Here is a 17686-nt window from a genome sequence, read left to right on the forward strand (position 1 = left end):
GTACACCACATATGGGGCTAAAAGTACACCTGATCCGCTGATAGCCATCATAACTGATGTGCTAGCTTTGCTCGAATCCATTATTCTTTCGACCCTTTTTGATCCGCGGCGGCACAACACTTTTATTCTACCCGGGTCGTCAATTAAATTAGTTTCGTCGTAATTGACAATGTGAGATGGGAGAACGCCTTCAAGTGTGGTTTTTAAATTGTTAAAATAGTTTAAAACTATTTCTCGTCTAACATTTGCCCTGCATCGCTTTATATTTTGGGCCATACATTTTGTTAGAACATTATTTCTCTTAACGAATGTATCAAACCAGTCGATGCCGGGTAGATTGTTCTTAAAAACTTTGTCAAACTTAATAGTTTGTCCTTTTCTGTCCAGATAGCTTTTTATTAAGACTCTTATATCGGAACGGGTCATGGGAAACCCCCATTCACAAAATTTTATGATACCTTGTGCTATCATTCTTTCTTCTTGTGCACTAAGAGCATTTTGTCCACTTTGTTGAAATGTCGATTTGCCTTTGAGTCTATCATGCAAGGTGGATTTTGGTACACGATAATATTCAGCAGCTTGTCTTAAGGTTTTCATTTTATTCCTAACATCAGAAATAGCTCTCTTCATATTTTCTGAATTGTAATTCATGAAGTTTATACCTACTTTCTTTTTGTACTGTCGCACCATGGTGTCCAGATTCGCCCCACCTGAAGACAAATTTTTGCAAATTAATTTCTAAAAAAAACTAGACTAAATACAACTATAATATTTTATACATAGATTGTCAAAAACCTAATAAACAGTTTGTTGCCACTCCCTAGCTCTTACATATAATTGCTTTTCTTGTACAGCAGTTTCTTTTAAAGATTAAAAAAAAGCCTGAAATTTAAAGGTTATAAAATACGTACCTATGAGTCAACAAAACGTTACGATGTCACGTACACCACTATATCTCGACTACTAACTCAGACCAGTCCGACCCGACCAAATTCAGTACAAATAGTTGGTTTGTGAGTTCGCGCATTGGTAACAGTGACGTAGAAGTAGACAAATGCGGCTTTGTACGAATTCGCCCCTACTGTCCGGATTCACCCCGAGGTATGGTACTGGAACAATAAAACAAAATAGAATTCCTAAATGTGGCCTCTTGCCGGACAATAAAGTAATGGCTAGTAAACCTAGAGGTTTTGTTAATTATGTTATATCTAAAAATGATGGACTTCGTCAGTGGATGGATGATGCAGTAGTTACGACTGCATCAACTTGCTAGTGCATCAGTTCTCAAAGGTTAGCCAAGAGGTACTCTAAGCAACAGAAGAAAATTATTCAAGTACAAAAGTCTTTGATTATTGAAAAATATAATACAGTCATGGGTCTCACGGATAGAATGGATGAACATGCGGCACGATACAGAATTGGCATCAGAAGTAAAAAGTGGTATTTGGCTCTTTTTACTTGGCTTGTAGACGGATGCCTACATAATGCGAGGGTACTTTATAAGAAGTCTTCAAAGGAGAAAAAAAAACAGCTAATATAGTTTTTCGCCGAGAAATAGCACATATGTATATGCGGAAATATGGAGTTCCACCTAGTCGTCGTGGTAAGCCTGCAGTAAGCAGGAATAGTCTGTCCACAAATAGAGTGTCCAATCTACGATATGACAAAATTGACCATGTTTCTAACGGTAAAAGACGCAAGTGCGCTGGAGAAGGGTGTTCATCTGTCATACGTACACAGTGTAAAAAATGTGATTTAGGTTGATATTTTCATTCACATTAGTAAATATAAAATGTATATATAGGTAAGCTCCTTGTGTGACCATATGGTTACAGCATTTTTTTCTTGTTTATAAAAAAATAATAAAAACATATTTTTACGTTTATTTATATTCATTCCATTGTCATCTGTAGTTATATTTATAAAAAAATATATTTATCGGTATTCTGGTAGAAAATGGGTTAATTCCTTAATTGTAACAATAATTTATTTATAATAATAAAATATACTTGTTTACCCATACAGAGTGAAAATATCATAACTTCACAGAATGCACTAAGAAAACCGATATGGATATAACTTTGTTTTAAAGTACTCATAAACCCATCGAGTTAGCCATGCATAAACCGAGCGCGAAACTAGCAGCAATTTCCAATGACATCCAATTGTTTGTTGGGCTGCATAGATTTTAGTGGATAATATATATCTTTAGTTTCTGTTGTGTTTAATATTTTATAGAAACTAAACATAAACATTCGGTATGTTGTAACAGTCGTTACTTTTATTACAATTTATATTAAAATAATAAACAATTTATATTAAAAATAATTTCAGAGATGTAGTATGGGTTGCCTAACTTTAAGTGTTCATTTGCCCATTAAGTGTGTATTGTTAATAATTTAAGTTGTCACTCTGTCCTAATTTGGTACCATTGCGAACCAGAGAGATGACAGGAGATTAGGGGGAGTGGAAACTGGCTTTAGGTTAACTTGGTTAACAAACTAGGAATTACAATTCACTTTTGATCGGGAGTTTGAAGTGGTACATAGGTGGCAGTTAGCGAAAGAAAATCCAATTAATGCATAGAATTTCCTTCACTTCAAGAAGTTAAATATTCTAAGTATAACTATAACAATTTAATTGACGGTGTTTTCGGAAACTCGGGGAGTTGAAGTGAGATTTCTAGCACGGAATTAAGTAGCTATCTGGTAAATAATAATAAATTATTAATAATAAAAATCTTTAACATCTATTACAATTTCCACAGATATTTTAATGAACATTAGAGTATTTTATCCATATCCTATTATTCAGATTTATTATTTCATATTTTAATATAGTATTTTGTTCAAGGCCATTATATTTTTAATCTATGTAAAGCAAGGTCACGCTACATCCTATTGGATGGGTTTTTTTATCTACTATAATTATCTTTTTGCTCCGGTTTCTTATGCTGAAAGAAACTTTCCTCACTTCTTCTTTGATTCCTTTTTTTATCAATGTTGAGATTAGAAGTAACGGGGAATTGTTTTCAGCCACCTACCATGGAATTATAAATTTCCCTCAGAACATCCGAGGGAGAGTACCACTTCAACTCTATTAGAATCAGGGTCATTGGGACAAGCCAGGGAGTATTATCTACTCCACCCTCATTTTTTCTCCAGCCTGCACCTAGAGGTAGGGCAGGACAGTCATCATCGGAACTGAGCCAATTAGCACCAGCTCCGTGCTAATTTCGGACCTCAAGGAGGACTTCGCTGGGACACCGAAGCCATTCGGGAGTATCCTTCCAGACAACTGTTTCACCTAGGAGGACAGTTGGTTTTTACTTCAGAACTATATATATATATATATATATATATATATATCTTGTTTCACCAGTTATAGGTTTTTTTTATAACATATATATATATATATATATATATATATATATATATATATATATATATTAATTAATATAACTCCCCTTGGTGTAAGGTATCGGTAAGTTTGAGCTCAAATTCTACCCAGAGATTATCTTCCATTGTTTTTTTGTATTAACCATTTATTTCTTTATTAACTTTAATTATTTCATTATTAACTTTAATTATTTCATTATTTGTTTACTTAACTAATTTCTTTTATATTTCATCTTGTGTTATTAACTCTGGTTATTATCCCTTCAGGATAATAGACCGTTTCAATTGTTTAACTTGGCTTGTTCCCATTTATGTATTATTTTGTTTATATTTGAATTTAGAGTTGTTTAACAATATTGTTGGTCATATTGTAGGTAAGTTTGATATATTTACTTGGCTATACGTTCTTCCAACGTTAGCATTATTTTGTTTAAGGTTGTTTTTTTACCTAGATGTCGGTTGTACACTCTATATCAGAGTTATTCTGTGTAGTTTTCAACTTTTTATTATAGTTGTTTTCAACAATTCTTTTTTAAAATATTATATTGTGAAATTTTCATATACTTTTTGGTAACTTAGAGATTGTCAAAATCTAAGAAGTTATATTTAATAAACTTGAATTTGTTTTGCATATAATTTTTTTTATTAATATTTCCTTACCTTTTTACATTTACAGCATTTTTGTTTATTAAATCAACTTTAATTAATATTAGCAGTATACGATACCTGGAAGAGTGACTGTTACTCTTTTTAGAGTATTATCTCTCTTCTGGCGCCCTCAATTTGTTTTCTTTGTTAATTTTCATTATATCTATTCATTTTTCTTATCTTCTTTTCTATCCATCATACATATTTTCCTGATTTACTGTCTTTAAAAGGCATGCAAATTGGCCGTATCCATCCTTGAGTTTCTAGTGGTCATTCTCTTGCCTACATTGCTAGCCTAGCCGCATTCCGTTCAATATTTTTTATTACTTCTTTACTTAATTGTTATCTATTTTACTTCTATCAATTTTATCCCATATATATAGACCACTCTTCTTATACCTCTCTCCTCCTACACACCCCAGTATTTTGCTACAATGTCTGGATTGTTAACTTTGTGTTTATTGAGTTCATGTAAAGGTGGGTACACATATGCGAGCCAAACGGTATACGTACCGTACGCGTACAGATCCTTGAAAAATATTCTACATCGTACTGATCGCATACTTATCTCGATCCATGGAAAGCGACAAACCAACAACGAACACACATGTGCGAAATGATTCATTTTATTTATAATTTGGGTACTGATTTATGTTTCTGTTTTTGCTTGCTTAACAAAAATAAAAATATGTACAATAATCAGTTTACTGTTTACTCACGTCTCTCTAGGAAGGAACACGTCATTCCCACAATGTCGATTTGATGAGACAATAAAAATGTTCGCTGCGTCTAGTAAGCGCCGTCCAAACTGAAAGACGAGCATCCTTTGAAGTCGTGGAATAAACCGCAACAATTTGGTTCGCGACGAGTCACGATGAAACAGTACGCAAGCGGTTTTTTCTGCCGTACACATTAACGAATATAGCGTTCGCATACCGTTTGGCTCGTATATGTGTACCGACCTTTAGGTGGGTACACATATGCGAGCCGAACTGTTTGCGAACTGCTCGTGAGCTGTTCGCGAAGAGTTCGTTGAAAATATGTTTATGTTCGACTATCCAATACCCTAAGTATCTAATAACAAACCAAGAATTAATTTACTTCGTTATTCTAAACATTTCGGTATTTTGTTTACATTATCTGTTATTAATTTCTCTTGTTACTTTTGAATAAGCCGCGCCGTTCAGCAATTTTGCTGTTCTGTTCCGTCTACTGCAATTGATTGTCCAGGGAAAAATAGACAGTAAGCGAGGGCCAGGCAGGAGAAGACACTCGTGGCTCCAAAATCTGAGGAAGTGGTTCGGGCTCACATCGGTCGAACTATTCAGAAGCGCCGCAAACAAGATCAGAATTGCCATGTTAATAGCCAATGTTCGCAACGGACAGGGCACTTGAAGAAGAAGAAGACGAAGAATTGTTGAAATTTGATATCAAAAATATATTTATGTTCAAGATTTTTAATATAACTAGTCTACTATTGTCTAAATCTATTAACATAGTGAAATATTTAATTTTGACACGCAGGGTGGGTCAAAACTAGGAATGAGTATTTTTGAGTTTTATTAAATGGAACACCCTGTATTTTAGTATTGTAATAAAATTTTATTTTATGATACTTTATTATTTATTAAGCTTTCCCTATACCTAACTGCTTTAATTTGTGAGTTATTCGTGATTTTTTGTACCAAGCATTAATTGCAACAAAAATTAGTGGAAACTTTATCTGGTTGGCCGTGTAAATATAACAATCAAAACAAATTCTTCGAAAAAAATACATAATAATCTCGACTGATCCTTAATTTGTTATTATTGGATGAGATATCAAAATACCTAAGTAGAGTCTATCTAATTTACTTACCGTTGTATGTCATTATCAGTGACAGAGATCGAAGTTGACATAGTTGCCAAAGTATAAAAAATCCTGAATCCATTTTAAATCAAATAGGTCACATAATTATTGCAAAAGTGGATTATACAACAAAACAAATTAATATTTAATGTAAATAAATAGAAAGAAAACAAGAGTTTAAAAATAATCTTGGTAAAAACAATTTGAGCCGCTTGTATGCGTCGTATAAAGATGTAAAATGGAATACTTAAACAAAAACAACACTTTTTTCATTACTTATTAATATTAGTCAATACCGCAACTGTCAAATAAGTGTTACCAATTTATGCCAAAATATCACCTTCGTTCGATTACAGTTACAGTGTGTTCCGAACAAATGTTCTTCATAAAAACGCTTTATAATGCATTTATACAAATTAATTGAAACATATTATTGTGTATTTCTTTAAGTTAACATTAATAAATATCTTTCAATATTATTTCTACGCGTATAATATAATAAAATATGTTTAGTGGCTGTAATGGGAGTGTACTCGGCAAAGTGATTCTAAAAAAGAACACACCTACCGCCTAAATATTTCGTGTTGGTATCATGTGACGTCACGGGCTATGTCGCGGATGACGTGCAACGGTATGTAAATTAGATGAAGTATAGTTAGGATTGTTGGTGTGTAAAATAATAATGAAACATAATATTCTACCATCTACCTAGATGGCTATGACTTATGGCTATGACACTAAACTTGTTTAAAAGTTTAACATTAGACTATTTTTATAGGTCCTGTTGCTTTAATACTATTACTAACATAAACTTTTTTAACCCTTTACCGTATACGAAACGTTTTATGATTTCAAAATTTGAAAGTGTTGTAGTATGCATAATATCCACCACCCATCGAAAATTCTGACTACATTACATCTAGTACTCATTATACTACGCATCTGTATGTTTGGTTGCCTACCAGTCAAGACAAAGATAACAACCTCAACCTCATATAACTTACATAACCTACATTGCGTTATAATTATAACCTCATTCATTCGTTTGTAGAAGTGTAGTGAATGAACGGTACCTTATGTATGACGTATGACTCCAATTTGAAGCAATATTTTTTATCGAAATAGTGAATTTCTTTGTTTTTAGGTATTATTTTTCATTGTATAAATATTTTATCACATTATTATGAAGCTTTATGATGTAATTTATTATCAAACCATATATGGTTTTGGTATGCATTCCGTCTAACGTGGTATAAATCCGTAAAATCCATAAATGGTTTCGAATGCATTCAATCTTATTTTATTTATACCGTTTTCAGAAAAATTATCATTTGATTTTTGTTTTCAGAATGGATCCTGGGAAGTTTTATAGCTCATCTAAATACGTTAACTGTATTCCTGGTGATGGAGAACTAACTGAAGACGATTTAGGTTTCGATTTCGATAATGAGTATATTTTCGATCTCGTCAGTCCCAATCTGATGATAAGGATAGCAATCAACAAAGGAAATAGAATTGTCAACACAAAAAAAAAGAAACCTGAAAATTTTTTATGGGAATCAGCCCATTTAAAGCATTTTAATAAAAGTGATTATGCATTTAAAGGCATTGTAGAGCTATCAGAATGTATTCTTGAGTTAGAGAAACTCCTGCAGATTTTTTCTTGTTTTTGTTTTCAAAAGAATTAATATCCGTTATTGTTGAACAATCAAACATAAAAGCTCTGCAGGATAACATAAACAAACCTGCCAATATTACCGAAAACCAAATGGAGCAATTCATAGGAACTGTAATATTTATGTCATTGGTGAAATTACCATCATCGAAACCTTACTAGAATGCAACTGTAAGTCAACCACAGGTATTTGAATCTATGACTTGCAACAGATGGGAAATTATAAAGAAACACGCTATTCGCTTTTGTTCTCTTTTCAAACAAACATTTCTCTTGACTCTTATATCCCCAAACAAGGAAAAAATGTTCGGCTTTTCTCTACACTTCATCACGATAATAAAATAGATAATAATACAGGAAATCAACAAAAATCAAATAATAAGTTTCCACAACTTCACGAGGCAGTGGTTGACGTTCATTCTTGCATCAAGAATCATATTAATCTTTCATTCTATTACTGGCTAACTGGATGTGTTGTCGGGCAAGTTCATGAATGTTCTTCATTCTTAACTTCAGGCAGTCGACATAATCTTCGCTTGCAACATGTTCTTCGGAAGGTCGGCAGCCAAACTCTAGGTCGCAGGGCAAACGAACTTCACGACCTAACATCAGGCAGGTTGGAGTCTTGCCTGTAGTTTCATTCACGGCCGAGCGGTAGGCCATTAGGAATAAACGAATGTGCTGGTCCCAATCTCTTTGATGTTCTGATACAACTTTAGACAGGTATTTACCCATCGTTCGATTCATCCTCTCGACCATTCCATCTGATTGAGGATGCAGGGGTGTCGTTCTGGTTTTATTGACACCAATCAATTTACAAACGTTTTGGAAAAGGGTTGGCTCGAAATTTCGCCCTTGGTCTGAGTGGATCTTCAAGAGAACACCAAATCGGCTAAAGAATTCTTTAACAAGTACCTCTGCAACGGTAGCAGCTTCTTGATTTGGTATCGCATAGGCCTCAGTCCATTTCATAGAATAATGCATGGCTACCAGGATATATTTATTTCCATCATTCGTGTCTGGAAGTGGACCTGCAATGTCGAGTGCTACTCTTTCCATAGGACTACCAACATTGTACTGTTTCATGGGTGCCTTCTTTTTACCAACTGGACCATTACTAGTTGCACACAGTTCACATTTTCGGCACCATCTTCTTATATCATCTTTACAGTTCACCCAATAGAACCGTTCTCGAACCTTTGGCAGAGTCTTCGTAATACCAAAGTTTAGCTTATCTAAGTTTCTGTACCATCATCGTTCTCAAAGGTTCTATACAGAAGATCATCTTTTAGCACTAGGCAATTCCACTGGTGTTAAAAGAAGTAGGGTTCAACCTCAATGTAAAAGTAATATTATTAAACGCCAGAAATTTTTCTGACGATGTCATTTGTCAATGCCATTTTGTTGTAGTTTTATGAATTTGCCTGATTTTAATGTTCTAGAAAAGGTTGGAAAAAGTTGGTTATGACTACATACGCAGGTAGGTACCTACTTTATTTTATACGATTTTATTTAATTGTTTTTTGGTTAAGCTCAATAAATAACACTAAAATTAACAATTACCCGAAACTACCAAAATATAAAATGTGATTTCAATGATCTTTTTAATTTGGGGTACGTCCTACCTACCCCACAGTACCTACTTCTGATGTAACTTTTCCTCACCGTACCAGTGCCGGGTTAAATGGCCTTATTTGTGAAGTAAAAGGGCTTAAACGTGTTTATCGTATTAAACTATTAACGCATTCATTAAACGTCGTTATCTTGTATTCTTTAAAATATGTTTACAACGTTACAAGATAGCAAAAATTATATCAACACCAACGCTGTATATTATTTCTCAGCAATTGAATAATATTACTACATATTATACAACCAGTTATACAACCATGATCTAGATTTATTTAGCGCCGCACTTGATAATTTATTGTATGATCTGATTGGTTTACCTACACTACAACATACATTCTAATAAATATATCGTCGTCGTCACGGCAAAACTCACTAATTCCATTTTGTCAAAATTGAGTTAAGTGTACTGATCGATTCACAATATAAATTTTCACAGTCTGGCAGATATCACGAAGTCCTACAATGCACGTAGAGTTGGCTGCCTAAAGCATTAAATATACTTAAGTGCAAAATTACCATTTTGTTATCAGGCAGAAGTCACTAACTGGACGTAATGATGTTTGCCTGATTACGATGCGGCAGATACTAGTAAAGAGTATCAGTTCACGAACGATAAAATCAATTAGTTATTTTGTATTTGCTGTCTCTTTCTATAATAAACGTTTGTTTTTAAAGAAAAAGACAGCAGATACAAAATAAATCTGCTAAAGTCAAAAATAAAATAGTAATACTATCGGATGTCAAAATACAGGATAGGTGTGATACGTAGATAAAAAGTGCAGATAAGGTAAAGATAGTATAACTGTTAATCATGCTCTTTTGTGAATTTTTGTTTTATATTGAAGGTACCATTGAATCAACCAACAACAGTTATAGAAGCTGATCAAGTAGACAATCTACAAGAGTGGCATATCAACTGAAAGTCCTAATTTTGTCACTGCTACTTTTGACCTTCAAAGTGTGCTACAAATACCAAGTAGTAATGTATCACCCTTATACTACAGTAGCAAATTATCTGCCTTTAATTTATGCATTTATGAAGGAGCTCACCCAAATAATGTACTCTGTTTTACCTGGACTGAACTTAATGGTGCCAAAGGGAGCTTAGAAATTGCGACATGTTTGTATCGCTATTTAAAAAACCTCCCTGCGAGAGTCACCGAAGTATCATTGTTTTCCGATACTTGTGGGGGACAAAACAGGAATCAATTTGTCATCGCAATGCTGTATTATTTTGTTCATATGTTATCTGGCCACAATATTACTGTTCTCGAGCAGAAGTTTCTAGAGTCAGGACACACAATGGTGGAATGCGACAGTATGCATAGCTCCATCTAGAGACAAGAGGTATGTAGTAGTATACACGCTTCATGACTGGAAAAATATTTTCGTCAAAGCTAGGTCTAAACGAGGGATCAAAAAGAAAGACCCTTATGTAATCAATGAGCTACAATATTCAGATTTTATTAACTGGAAACTACTTGCGAAAAATATAATAAAAAACACAAAACTAAATAAATCTGGTGAAAAATTTAGGTGGTTGCAAATAAAATGTTTCAGAGTGGAGAGGGAATATCCAGGAATAATCAAATATTGCTACGAGCACTACGGTCCCTACTTTGAACCAAATATTTATGGACGAGGAAGACCTCCAACACAAGCCTCCCTATCACTTCAACAGGCTTACCTAGGTATGCGTCCAATTTCGTTAACAAAATTTAATGATTTACAGAAATTATGCACTACTGACGTTCTCCTTTGGAGTTCCATGCTTGGTATTCGTCTCTGCCAACCTCCAAATCAGTTATTGACAGAAATACTGAGCCCAATATTTATAGCGATAGTGAATCAGAGGGAAGCGAAGACGAACAGCAAATGTAAACTCATTGAATTTTAGTTTTCATTTCTCTAAATGTGTTTATTTTAGTGAGTTACTTTAATTTAAGTAATAAATAATGTTCATAATGTGTTTAACTAATTCACTAAATTTACCTTTGACCAACTTGCCAGAGATCACTAAGTCCATCAAATATTGTTTTTGACCAAATAACATTGATATCAAAAAAGATAATGTATTCACATCTCAAAGCATTACTAGCAGTGTACAGTTGCATCGGTAATTTCCTTGACTTTTATGAGGATGAATTTTAAACAACAATTAAAACTAAAATATTCGTTTTCTCAGATCTCTTATTTTGGACTTAATGACTTTTGCAGCGACGACGACGATATGTACATAATAAGGTATTAAATAAAGTTGAACTGCGATATTTTTTATTAAAAGAATGAGTTAGATGTCGCTGATATAATCTAGTTAGGGGCGTTATGCCAAATTAAAGTTATAGCTGAAATTTACAAACAAAATACGAACAGATGGTTTACAGTTACAAAAACGAAATATTAGATTTAGTTAGAGTGCCCGCCGGCAAATTTTTTAGAGATTTATACTCTCATGAAACTTCTTGTACGGCTTCCTTAGACTCTTGAAAATTATAGTGGAAGTGAGGATTTTCTGGGGTACATTGAACAAACGCCATGTTTCGTTCGATAGCAACGACTTCAACTTTATTGTAATAATCAATATTGGCAACACGCCATACACCCAGTGTTTACAAACATTAATCCAAAGATGGCGCTACATGTATTAAAATACTTTTTTGATACATCACAACACCCCCACTTATCAAAAAATATCTAAACTTTCAAACCCAAACCTAGCCTAAATTTAGAATTTTTAACATTTTTCAACACTTTAGTAAGTATGTCAGCCAACATTTCATCAGTACTCAAATACTTCAACTCAATAACATTATTTTGGATAGCCTCTCTGATGAAATGGTGGCGAATGTCAATATGTTTTGTCTTTTCATGGAATACTGGATTTATGCACAACTTCCGAGCCCCTTGATTGTCATTATACAAAACAACTGAATCCAGTCTTCCTTGAATTTCTGACAACAAATTCCTTAAGTAAATGGCTTCCTTAGTAGCCTCCCCTAAAGCTACATACTCCGCTTCAGTGCTAGAAAGAGCCACTGATTTCTGTTTAACACTCTTCCAAGAAATCGCACCACCCGAAAGTTTAAAAACAAAACCTGTGTAAGATATTCTATCTAACTTATTTGAGGCCCAATCAGCATCAACAAACCCTGTTAAATCCAAATCATCCCTTTTATAAGTCAAACAAATGTCTTTAGTCCCCTTCAAATACCTCAATATCTTTTTAGCACATTTCCAGTGATACGCATTATGACTTTTATTAAATTGACTCAAAAAACTTACACTATATGCAATATCTGGTCTTGTCAAAACTGCTAAAAACATTAGACTACCAATTAATTTCTGATATAAAGGATTTTCAACTTTTTCTAAGCAATTACTTTCTGTAAAATCAAAATTATCTATTGGTGAGCTGACAGCATTGCACTCCTCCATATTAAACTTTCTTAATAACTGATCAATATATGCACTCTGGTCTAATCTAATAGTATCTTTATCCCTATGAATCTTCATACCAAGACACAATTTTAACTGACCTAAGTCTTTAATTTTAAATTTTGAACATAATTCTGCCTTTAATAAATCAGTTTGGACCTTATCATTACTGAAAACTATAAAATCATCAACATATAGAGCCACTACAACTAAACTCTTATCAATTTTTTTAATATAGACACATGACTCATAATCTGATTTATTAAATGCTAGGCTAATCAAAATTTCATTCAATTTTTGATACCAGGCTCGAGAAGACTGCTTTAATCCATAAATGGCCTTTTTTAAATGACAAACTTTATTTTCATTACCTTTAAGAACATAATATTCTGGTTGACGCATGAACACTGTTTCTTGCAAGTCACCATTTAAAAAAGCTGTCTTCACGTCCAAGTGAATAACATCTAAATCTAACTTTACAGATAAGGCTAACAACAATCGTAAACTTGAATACCTTATTACAGGAGAAAACGTCTCCTCATAGTCCACACCTTCACGTTGAGTGTACCCCTTAGCCACTAAACGAGCCCGATAACACACCTGATCATCACAACCAACTTTGGTTTTGAAAACCCACTTGCACTCAACCAAAGTTCCACTTTTTGGAGTATCGACCAACTCCCATGCCTCATTTTCTGCAAAAGATAGCATCTCTTCATCCATGGCCCTCTTCCACCTGGCCGAGTCTGGTCTGGATAGAGCTTCTGACACACTGGATGGGATATCTTCCAGATCTACTTCCTGCTGCTTATGACATTGAAATGTCACATAGTCTTTGAAGACCTTAGGCTTCTTGGTTCTGTCGGATCGTCTTGATGTACTTGGTATTTCTGGTGTGATCACTATGTCTGGAACATAATCTGAGTCATTTGAATCATCTCCGAGGTCATCATCCAAAACATCATGGTATTCTTCCTCATCCTACAGTCTATCTGGGAATTTACCTTGGTCTGGATCCCCCACTTGAGGTAATACCTCTGTCACTGCAATATCATTGCTTGGTGATCCTAAGAAATCAAAGTTTTTCAGCAGCTTTGGTTTTTCATTAATGACCACATCTCTACTGGTAATTACACTCTTCTTAATGGGATCATAGAGCCTATAGCCCTTCACATTTTGACCATAACCAACCAAGAACATCTTCTCTGCCTTTTTGTCAAACTTCTGCCTTTTTTCTTTGGGTATATGAACCATTGCCTCACTACCAAAGATTCGAACATGACTCACATCTGGCTTTTTACTATAGAAGAGTTCATATGGTGTTCTACCTTCAAGACCTCTGACCACAGATCTGTTCCTTAAGTATGCAGCAGTATTGATGGCTTCAGCCCAAAACTGCTTAGGAAAATCTGCATCGAATAGTAAGCACCTCGCCTTCTCCACCAGGGTACGGTTCATTCTCTCCGAAGTACCATTCTGCTCTGGGGTGTAAGGATTTGTTTTTTGATGTGTTATACCATTACTACTTAAAAAAGATTCAAAGTCAGCACTACAAAATTCTCCTCCGTTGTCAGACCTAAAACATTTGATTTTGTGCCCTTTTTGGTTCTCAACTAGCAATTTAAATTCCTTAAACTTATCTAGAGCTTCACTTTTGTATTTTAAAAAATAAACAAAAACCATCTTACTCAAGTCATCTTCAAGAACCAAAAAATATCTAGATCCTCCGATGGACATCATCTCCATGGGACCACATAAATCACCATGCACAACCTCGAGCAATTCTGCAGCACTATTTCCACTACTCTTGAATGGCAACCGAGTCTGCTTTCCCTCACAGCACACTTGACACATATGCAAACTTGCCCGCCCTTTATAGTTCAAGCCCTCAACTGCTCCGTCCCTCATTATACCCAAATCTCTAAAGTTGATGTGACCAAAACGTCTATGCCACAAATCACAACAGTCCTGAGCATACATAGAGAACGCCACTGGCTGAGACTTAACAAAATTAAGTCTATACACTTGATTAATCAAATCAGCTGTAGCCACACTTGTACCTTCACTATTAAAAATCTCACAACCCTTCTGGTTAAAAACAACCTTGTTACCATTTAAAATCAACTGGCTAACTGACAGTAAATTGGTTGTAATATTGGGTACATAATGAACATTTTTAACTACAATGTCAAAGTTTTGATTGCTACTTACTGTAGTTAACTCTACTTCTCCAGCACACAACACTGGCATTTTTTCATTGTTGGCTACTAAAATTTCTTTGAGCTGTATATCCTGGGATGCATTTTTTATCCAGTCATTTCTTGACGTTAAATGCACACTTGCTCCAGAGTCAATATACCAATCTGAATTGTTAAATTCACCATTTAAAAAGACCGCACTGAAAGCACTCTTATCCTCCGGTTTTCTCTGCTGTTTTCGAAAACTCTCAAAATCCCTTTTCAAAACTGGGCACTTGTTTTTGTAATGACCTATTTGTTTACATCCAAAACAAATCACATGTTCTTTATTGTCATTTTTAACACTGCCACCGCCATCTTTGGGATGTTTTCGGAACTTGCCTTGACTGGCAAAAGCACTACCAGTAGATTTCTCGCTGCCCGCGTTCCTACTAGTTCCATCTTTCTGCATATCAATTAACTTGGACTTTATTGCATCCCCTGTAATTTAAATTCCAGAATGTTCCAGAGCCATTATCATTGGGGTGAATCTGTTTGGTAATCCTGCAAGCAACAATGAACCAATCCACTCACTAGTAATTTCGAATCCACTCCGAGTTAATTTCTGGGCTGTTTCAATCATCTGCCCTATATAATTCTCCATACTGTCACAATTATCCAACCGCAAACTTATGAGAGTCCTAAGTAAATTAATTTTTCGTGTAAAACTTTTCTCGCCATACAGTTTTTTTAATGTTATCCACACATCCAATGCCGTTGCCGCCTCTCGAATATGCACATAAATGGATGGATCAATGGATAAACATAGCTTTGCCCTCGCTTTATTCTGCGTGTCTGCATTTGTTTCACCATTTTCTTCCAGGCATTTCGATAAACCATCGAGCACAAAAACGTTTTCAATCGCAAAAGACCAATCATCATAGTTCTCGCGACCCATTAATTTTGGCACACTGGCTAAATAATTCGTAGCCGCCATTTTCAGTCCACAAAACAAACTGCGAATTTCACTCGACCCTACGTGACTACGTTACCAAAAAAACTCACAACTGATACCTTCAGGTTATAGAACTTTAAAACTGAATGCTGGGGCCATAACCTCTTGAAAATTATAGTGGAAGTGAGGATTTTCTGGGGTACATTGAAACAACAAACGCCATGTTTCGTTCGATAGCAACGACTTCAACTTTATTGTAATAATCAATATTGGCAACACGCCATACACCGAGTGTTTACAAACATTAATCCAAAGATGGCGCTACATGTATTAAAATACTTTTTTGATACATCACAACATAGACCACGTCTGCCACAGTTTTCCTCTGTGACTTTTTTTGATTCGGGGGCGTTTTCGCCCTATATTTTCCGAAATATGACCGTTTCACGACATGTGCAAAAATGATACATACTCTTGCCATATTTATTGAATCGCTTGATTTCAGTGAATAATAAAAAGAAATAATATTCTCTGACGCCATAGATGAGACGGTAAGGGTGTCCACCCCCCCCCCCAAACATGACCGAAAAACGGTCAGTGCAAAAATGATAAATAACCAGCTAATTTTTCCTTATGCCTTGCTTTAACGAGGAAACTAACGGTTCTATTATTGTCTAATACCAAGAGCAAACCCTTTTTCCAGTCTGACGCGACAATCGTGCCCTTCTCACGCCAACTCTAAAATGATTATTACTCGTCAGATATCGATATATATTGTCAAAAAAAGCAATACTTAATGAATGCTAAAAAAGTCTGACGTTTAAATTGGGGCGAAACTCGAGTCTGACGCAAAAACCCTATTTTTATTTTTAATGATCGTACTGAACTTTTGGTAATCATACACAATCTTAATTAATGCAGCAAATTAATTCTACATCCAATATTATTATTAAAATTGCATTTCGAATACTTTATAAATTATGTATGCGTATTTTTGCATTATTCTAATTATTTAGTTAATATAGTATATTACATATTTTAAAACTTAAAACTGCAACATTAATCAAGGAATTTTTGTTTCGCGAAACGAATATGACGCTTATGATTTAAATTATTTGTTAAAAATAAAATTCTTTATCAAAAAAATTTTAATTAAAAAAATTTGAATGAAAGTTAATATTATTACAAATACGTGCCATATAATATCCAAAAATGGAATGAATATTCTTTATAAAGATTAGTTTTTATTTATATAAAAAAACGTAATATAAAAATACAATATTAATTGTCAGAAATAGTAAAAAAATTACGAAAATAAAAAAAATAGTTGAAAAATTGCAAAAGCATAAAAAATAGTAAAAAAAATTATAAAGTCATTCTTCTTCACTTTCTTCATCATCGTCAGAGTCTTCACTGGCATAGTCAAATTCCTCATTTTCTGACTCTGTGATTTCATTTTCAGAATCTGAAATTTACCGATTGTGTTTATTTTTAAGGAACTGAATTAAATATTTAAAAAAATGTATATTACATAATGTTAATTTACCTTCATCAGCAGATGTCACCCACAATCCTCGGGTATGTATTTTGTTGGTTGCCTTAAATGTGCATTGCACCAAATACTAAAAATGAACATGGTCCTTTTTATTTGCTGGAGAAGTTCAGTTTTACTTGGAGGCATACTCAATGCATTTATTCCTTTGACTTGCCGCTTGAAAACAATCTCACTTGTTTTTTGAGTATAAAAATGCTTTGTCAAAAAGCTCAACTCTCGCTAAATTGACGTCAGTCAATTTTACAGAATACAATTTGCACACATACTTTTCAATGTCATGAAAAACGCCATGAATAATAGTCATTTCTGAAGGAGAAATCTCCAGAAATTGCAGAAAAGCATTTTGATAATTTATATTGTTT

General features: G+C 34.1%; 1 protein-coding gene across 1 annotated transcript; it reads right to left on the bottom strand.

Moving 5' to 3' along the window:
* Nucleotides 1-15322: 15322 nt before the first annotated feature.
* Nucleotides 15323-15811, bottom strand: LOC140438692 (uncharacterized). The gene has a single exon (XM_072528336.1). It carries the CDS (start codon nucleotides 15809-15811, stop codon nucleotides 15323-15325), a length of 489 nt encoding a protein of 162 aa, XP_072384437.1.
* Nucleotides 15812-17686: the final 1875 nt, after the last annotated feature.

Source organism: Diabrotica undecimpunctata, chromosome 4 (genome assembly GCF_040954645.1).
Source record: "Diabrotica undecimpunctata isolate CICGRU chromosome 4, icDiaUnde3, whole genome shotgun sequence".
Classification (NCBI taxonomy): Eukaryota; Metazoa; Arthropoda; class Insecta; order Coleoptera; family Chrysomelidae; genus Diabrotica; species Diabrotica undecimpunctata.

What these genes read in the sequence shown, in the direction of transcription:
- LOC140438692 (XM_072528336.1), bottom strand. Translation starts at nt 15,811, where the DNA reads ATGGCGGCTACGAATTATTTAGCCAGTGTGCCAAAATTAATGGGTCGC.